Source organism: Pseudorasbora parva, chromosome 2 (assembly GCF_024679245.1).
Source record: "Pseudorasbora parva isolate DD20220531a chromosome 2, ASM2467924v1, whole genome shotgun sequence".
NCBI lineage: Eukaryota > Metazoa > Chordata > Actinopteri > Cypriniformes > Gobionidae > Pseudorasbora > Pseudorasbora parva.
This window is the reverse complement of record NC_090173.1, coordinates 28,979,588-28,987,702: the sequence shown is the minus strand read 5'-3', so window position 1 is coordinate 28,987,702 and position 8,115 is coordinate 28,979,588. Positions and strand designations below refer to the sequence as shown.

At 36.2% G+C, this 8,115-nt stretch overlaps 1 protein-coding gene across 1 annotated transcript; it reads right to left on the bottom strand.

The window, feature by feature from the left end:
* Nucleotides 1–740: 740 nt before the first annotated feature.
* LOC137052913 (pentraxin-4) lies at nt 741–2,807 on the bottom strand. The gene is made up of 3 exons (XM_067428921.1): nt 2,709–2,807; nt 1,856–2,621; nt 741–1,381 (listed from the first exon to the last, which is right to left on the bottom strand). Exons 1-3 carry the CDS (start codon nt 2,790–2,792, stop codon nt 741–743), a joined length of 1,491 nt encoding a protein of 496 aa, XP_067285022.1. The 5' UTR covers nt 2,793–2,807.
* Nucleotides 2,808–8,115: the final 5,308 nt, after the last annotated feature.

Below are 8,115 nucleotides of genomic sequence, written 5' to 3'. Positions count from 1 at the left end.
AAAAGATTCAGAGAATCTTGAACAATCTTTGTGCATAAGGGTCGAGGCCGGAATACCATACTGGATGCCTGTGATCTTCGGGCCCTTAGAAGACACTGCATAACATACAGGAATGCTACTGCAATGGAAAACACAGCATGGGCTCAGGAATACTTTCAGAAAACATTGTAGGTGAACACAATCCATGCAGGTTCAGAAGCCTGCATCTCTGATGGTATGGGGTTGCATGAGTGTGTGTGGCATGGGCAGCTTACACATCTGGAAAGGCATAAATGCTGAAAGGTATATCCAAGTTCTAGAACAACATATGCTCCCATCCAGATGTTGTCTCTTCCAGGGAAGACCTTGCATTTTCCAACATGACAATGCCAGACCACATACTGCATCAATTACAACATCATGGCTATATATATATTATGCTCAGCACAGTATGAATACATGTTGTGGTTCATTAACTGTTAAATTTACAGATTTTTTAAAAATATTTTATATATTGGAGTCTGAAAAAAAATGACAAATTGAAGTTCCTTGATTCATTAATTTATATTTTTGCTGATCAAGAAATCGTGTTGGCTTGACACTGTGTTGACAATGATAAGCTTAGTTGAAATACAAAGTCTAAAAATAGTAAGACCAAATGTGTAAAATATGATTAATGAAAATAAAATAAAAATACAAAATAAACACAAATTCAAAAACAATGCGTATACAGAGGTCTTCTGGCTGATTCTGTCATTCTTTTACATGCAGTGTTCCAGACACTCACAGGTAATATGCTCAACAGAGCCAAATATCTGGTCTACATCATCCATGGTGAGCACTGCTCCTCGTGGCACCCCTTTACCAGCGGCCAGCCCAGACACTTCCCCAGGGCTCAGGGTCCTAGCCCACAACACAAAGCCAGCCAGTCTGCCCACAAATGCTTCAGCTTCATCAAAGTCCCCTCCAACCGAATCCTGTTCCTGCCCCAAGATCAGAGAGCCCACAGGAGGGATCTCATAGCCCTTCTGGAACTTGGATCCAGTAGATACAAGATGACTGTCTAAATAATACCAAAACCTGCCTTCAATGGAAGACCAGATGAGGCATAAATGGTGCCAGTGTCCTTCAAGTATATTTTGTAAAGATAATTGACGATATGCTGGATCCCCAATCACAAAATCCATGAAGCCTAGAAGGTCAGAATTTCTGCCATAGAGAACAAGCATATTGTCATTGTTCTCCGTGGCATAAGAAAGAACTGTTCCAAAATACTTGGCATCTACTTTCAGCCAAGTGCAGAGAGAGAGTTCATGTATTCCTGTTTGGAAACTACTCTGGAAGGTGACATAATTTTCGGTAGAAGCAGACGGGAACAGAAGCATCGAACCCACGTTGCAAACTTTTAGAATGAGATACAAAATCATTATTAGACATTTCACATTTTGGCATAAATAAATAAAAATTATGCAATCTGACCTGTGTCTTGGTACTTGTTCTGACAGTAACAATGGAAAAATTGGTCCAATAAAAACTTGTTACATGCAGTCCTATTTATTTTTAATATTTTATTCTATATCCTGTTTGTATATATTATACATGTATATAGATGGCAGTGCTCAGTGGAAGCAGACATAAGTGACATAACTTTCAGTTTAGCAGATAGAAACTGAAACATTTAACCATTGCAAACTTTCAGAAGGGCATACCAAATTATTAGATTATTTTCTAAATAGTACATCGTTTTTGAATAATGGAAAATTTAAATTGTTAAACAGTGAGGTAAAAAGTGTATGTGTCTAAACTGTGAATAAGTGTATACAAATGCATTTCAATTTCAATTTTAGAAACAAAACCACAAGAATTTTCGAAATACCTCTGGCTTCTTCCTTTGGTGCGTGCATATGTGGAATTTTTTGTCGAAGTGGAAATTGAAAAAGTTCCTCTTCAGCCTGAACTATTGGTTGTGCAGTGCTCTGCCACGGTTGCCATTGTTTGTCTCTTATTTTGTGTGTCTGTGGTTGTTCGGTTGTTGTTTTGGGCCCAGAAGTTGGCAATCTATCTCTCATTCTGTGTTCTTTGGACTTTGGTTTAGGCTGGACATGCCTCAGAACCACACCTTGTTGCTTCCGGATCGAATTGAGGGGATCTAAAACTCCTGCCTTGGATGCTGAAAGGATCTTAAACAACCCTTGCACCTGACTCTCCAACTTCATTATCTGTGTCTGATGTCTTTTAAGAGAAGTTTGAAGATCCTGCATCCCATGTTGAACCTGATTACGCAAGGACTCCAAAGAGCTGACGTGCATTTGCTGGTCTTGGATCCTGTGGGACAGGTCAGACAGCACTGTTCTCTGCTTTTGTATTTGTCTGAGGTTGAGATGGTTGTTCTCCCTTAAAGCTCTTGTCATGTCGGCCAGACTCAAGTCCAGCCTCTTAGTCTTTTTCTGTAGACCCTTAGTCGAGGATTTGAGGGAATTCAGACTGCGCTCTGTTGTTTCTTTAAATGCACGGAGCTCTCTGGAGATGCTCTCAAACTGCAGACTTAAAGCTTGAAATCGAGAGTCTATGCTGTTTGAAATGTTGCAGTTTTCAGCAATGCTCTGAAGATGGGTGAAGGTCATCCGTTGAAATCTCTTGAACTATAAGATTGGAGGAACACAGATATAGTTACATGATGTAACATGATATTTGAAGACAGTATATGTTAAATGCTAAACATAACGCACCTGGTGATTCAGCCTTCTCAGTCCTTGGTGTAAGAGTTTACATGTCTCCGCTGGTGCTCTTCTCTGTGTCCAGGTCAGAGGCATCAGCAGGAAAATGATGATCAGGAACAAAACACTTGTGCTGGACCATCTCATGGTCGCTTTACCTCCTTTACAGCCGTTTGAATAACTGAATCTAACACAGTTTGTGTAGTTATACGTCCTCCTATCTCTGGATGTTCTGGAAAAAAATTCCCTTTCCTTTGGTGCAGTGGACAACAGGGACACTAAAACACGACTAAATGGATTTCACAGACCCCAAACAGAAATCTCCAAGCAAAAACACATTATGTGAAAACACCAGTGAACAGCCTATCATAAATATTTGCAAGACAGATTCTAGGAATATGATTTGGAATTTCAGTTTGCATATCTTAATTTTCATTTGTTATTTTTTTCTTTCCCTGTGCAAGGTCTGTATTTGTCTGTATAAAGTAAAACAAAGTGTTCAAAGCATTGGGATAAAAACAGGTTACAGTTTATTTTACGGTGAATGTTTATATTTTACTCAACAAAAATAATTTTAGCTTATATGAGATTCAACTAGATTTTTTTAAGTCTGTTTAATATGATTTTAGTTTAAATGTACAACCAAGTTAATTGTACTTAATTTACACAGCAACTGAAACAGTTGAAACAGGTGAACATTTTTTGTGTATGCAGTTAATTAATATTCAGAACTTATTTGAGTAGGCCTAAGTACAATATAACAGTATCTTAAAATAAAGTGTAACCAGAAAACAACACAAACATGATTTTTTAGAACAATAACACATATAACATACATATGTCTGAGGTAATATTTACAACATTTGAACTTTTAAAAGGCTGACAATGTAAAGCACACTGAAACATGAAGTCTGAGCCAGTAGGTTCAGCTCCCCCTACAGTTAAGAGGTGGTACAGTTGCCTTGCAATTAACAAATTAAACATGTATATAGATGACAGTGTTCAGAGGAAGGAGACATAGGTGACACAACTTTCAGTTCAGCAGATAGGAACTGAAACATTTAACCATTGCAAACTTTCAGGATGCCATAAAAAAATATTCGATTCCAGCATTCATCTCATGGATATTTCAAATTCTGATGATGCATTCTTTGTGCAACCAACACTCAACACAGCTATGGAGATTGCCTATCAAAGCTGGATCTGGATCTGTGATTGCTTTGGCACTACATTTGGAGTTCAGAACCAGAATCTGGGTCATATCACGTTTGCATTCAATTCACAATTGAAGTTCACAACAGGTTGAAATATTTCAGAGCACATTAATTTAATAAATAAATTAACAAATACATTGAATAATGACTAAAGAGGAACATAATACTATGTGGAAAACCTGCAAATCATGTAAGAGGGCAATCCAAAATATCTTACTTTGAAGCAAATGTAAAGCTTCCTGTCTGCATAGAATACATAGGTAAGAATTGTCTATTTAAAGCGTGGTTTAAAGATGTCCTCCCTTTGCTGATGGTATTTGCAAGTGGTTGTATTGTTGCTGAATGTTTTTGTTGTTGTTGTTGTTGTTGTTGTTGTTGTTGTTGAAGACAAACAAACTAGAACTGTGTCACTGTTGATCTGTATCTCAGAGTGTGCCATAAGTTGATATGATCAAGCTTCTGTGGTTTTGTTTACAACCAGTTTTGGTGTACACTGTAAAATATCGTCGGTCAGGGTCTTAGAGCCTGAGCTATACTGACAAGCCAGACCCACATCAAGATGTTTGGTCTGAAAACTCACTAATGACAGGACCATAGAGGTGCAGGATAAATGGCTGTCTTTCAAACTCCCTCTGCACACGATAGGATAGCGCTACAACCAACCAGAGCATCAAAGGTGAAGCGGAGCTGATCGGCGTATCTGGTCGGCAAATCTCCAAACACATCTTCCCTTTTAATAATGACTTCAGTGCCGTTCTTAAAGTTCTTTAAGTGCCGTTTTCTTTTCTCAGAGAAAAGCTCAACTCCAAGTTTTCCAGAGTCACGGCTGATTCGAAAGACCACCGTTCGCCAGCTTCTGTGTTTACTAGAAGCACTCTGCCGTCATTATCTTAAGCCCCTATCTATCTATCTATCCAAGTTGGGTTGAAAATGGACAAACCCAGGCTAGGTTTGTTTTAAACCAGCAGTTTTATTGAACCCAACTATTGTTTAAAAATGACTGTATTGCTGCTTATGCTTATTTTTCTCAGTTGCTTTGGTACATTTATCACATCACTATTTACATTTGCAGAACAGTTAATGCAGTTCTCAAAACAATTAGTACAAACTGCAAAACCTAGGTGATGACTTGCAAAAGTGCATCACTTGCTTAAAATGGATAGCTCATTCAACAAAAGCAACTATTCATGTCAATGAAAGTCAGTGTCATCAAGATGAACTCCAGACTAACTCCAGTGTCATCAAGAAGAAGTCCTGACACCAATGTTTATGAAAAAGATCAAGGTCAAATGGCTTTGTCATGTTTTTATTATTTTACAGTTTACTCTGTTATGTTTTCCAATGCAAAATCTTGGTGACTAACTGAAAATGCTCAAGACAGCACTATATACTATTTGCACAGTGATTTGAAAAATACAGTAAAGTTACACATTACTGTATTTAGTGATGTAACTAAGTACTAAGACACTGGATATGTATGTTTCATATTTTACTGCATATGCTCTTTGCAATTCTAATTTGTTCACAGCATTGTGCACAAGAAAAAGGGGAGGACATTAAAAAAGGAAAGTGTAGAATTTGCTTGACAGATTTTGACAACTAGTTCAATATTTGTGTATGTAATGACTCAAACAATGAAATTAGGACTATTAGTTTTTAAATGGAATGACTATTCAGCATTCACAAGTAGTTAATTCTGACTGACTTAAGCCAATTATAATGTTAAAAAGCAGTAGAGATTTGTATGACAACAATTGATGCATGTCCAAAATCATTTGCAATTTGGAAGGAATGAGTGACTGCTATGATGTGCACAAATAACTAAATGTTTGTACTAACTGTTGTGCAAGTGTAAATAGTGATGTGAGAAATGCACCAAAGCGACTGAGTAATATGTTCAATAAATTAACATTATTAATAACGTTATAATAATTAAACAATAAACATTCATTAAATTGCTTATTAATAAATGTTCACCTTTTGATTATTATGGTTGCCTCTGGTAATTAGGTAGCCTGGATGCCAGCCGACACTTAGCCTCGCCCACAACATTTTTAGGTTTGGAGGTTCGGTCTGGCCTCGATCCATAGAGGAGTAATTATCCCCGAACAGAAACTGTTCGGACCAATGAAATCATCAGGGCGGGCTTTAGACGATGACGGACAGATGATAAACAGTAATGTAACCATGCACGTCATCAAAGGGGCTTGGATTATATTTGTTCGGATCCTAAATGGAGAGCTTGTTTGTATTATGCATTCACCTTCACAATTTAGAAACGATGATCATGTTGGGTAAGTACTCTGTGTATCATTAAATTATTTTATTTTATTACAACACCGGCAAAGATTGTTTATTCCAGCGTGCATGCAGACAGGGTTGCCAAGTTGGGGGGGTTAAATGTGTGTTATTTTGGCATGGTTGCCTGCTAAAATTCGCATTCATGGGTCTATATATCACATAATAGTCGCTTCAACAAGTGGACATTGAAAAAAAACATAGAAAAAAAATGCGGACATGGCAACACCATGGGCAACACAGTGCATCATATGCAGTTTTATGCAGTTGAGCTCTGTTGACATTTGACAATGCGTCGCTTCGTTGCTCTGATTGGTTGTAGGTCTATCCAATTGAGGTCTTTCCTGGTTTGGTTGAAACACGCCCCATAATCACAGCCCAATGGAGCTAATACTCCTAATACTCCTATCAACTCTTTATTATTCATCTTTGAAATAAAAACGGATTTTCCAGTCTCCACAAAATCTGTTAGATTTAAATAATAATAATAATAATAAAACATACCATTAATTATCTGACAGGACATTATCTATTCAGTTTACATTTCCTTTTACACTAAAACATAGCAAAATTCAATGCAAAATTCAAAAGAAGGGGATCTCAGTTCAAAAAAAATATATATCAATAAGGAAAATTACAAAATTACAATGGTAGATTGGATCCTATTTTTCCTGGCTTTTCTTGGAGTGCAGATCTTCCTGGTGGACATTTCTTGCTAGAATGTGATTTATAAAAAGAATTGCCCTGATTGTCATTCCAGGCTTTATGGGAACTGCACACACTAATCTCCTTTTCTTGTTTATGTTATACTAGAATTGTTTCTTAGTTGCAACCACACCCTATACAGGACTACATCTTTATGTCTGATCAATCTCCCAAAAGTTACAGTACAAGCTCTACCAATGATCTCCTGTGCGTCTGTTCCGTAAGGAAGGGACCTTTAAAAGACAAGACGACCCCTTAGATGACAACTATAGTCGATTTACTCAGTTATTCAGTGCAGTTTCTTAAAATTTCTTTTTGAAGCTTTAAACATCTTGAAAATCCAGTTTGGTGGGATATTGCAGGTGAACTTATCTTATTACTGCAAAATAAAAAAAATAAGCCATAGGAGGCTTATACTTTCTCAAGGGGCTTATTGTTTTAATAAACCTGCAGCAACACAGACAGATAAGTTATTAATAATAACCAAAATAGTGACACATTTATCATTATAATTGGAGGCTAGGGTTAGGATTAGTATTTATAGAATGCATGTTCACAGTTGTGTTTTTATACTGTCCAGTCAGGATTTAGAGTCTCAAAAATGCACCTTTTTAAACTGAACAAAGTACATTCTAGTTTTAAAAAATGATATGCAATAGGCTAATGGCTTTAAGTAAAGGTTTTGGAATGTTCAAAACATTTCACGTAATATTAATAACTTCCTCCATGCATCTTGTGATTACACCTTTTTTTTCTCCATTATGTATGAAATTATAGCCATATTATCCATACAAATGGCTTTAAACAAAATGTTCTAGGTGAGTTAAGGCATTTACAGTAAAACAGTAATAATGTTACATATTATTTCTATTTAAAATAATACTTTTTTATTTTAATATATTTTAACATGTAATTAATTCCTGTAGTCAAAGCTGTATTTTTAGCATCATTCATTAGCTATATCATTCTTCTTCTTCTTCTTCTTCTTCTTCTTCTTCTTCTTCTTCTTCTTCTTCTTCTTCTTCTTCTTCTTCTTCTTCTTCTTCTTCTTCTTCTTCTTCTTATTATTATTATTATTATTATTATTATCATTATTAATGTTTTCATTATTAATGTTATCATTATTAAGTTGCATTATTTTTGTTGCAACATGTACAAATAACCAGAAATCATACACCCTTAAAAATAAAGGTGCCACTAAG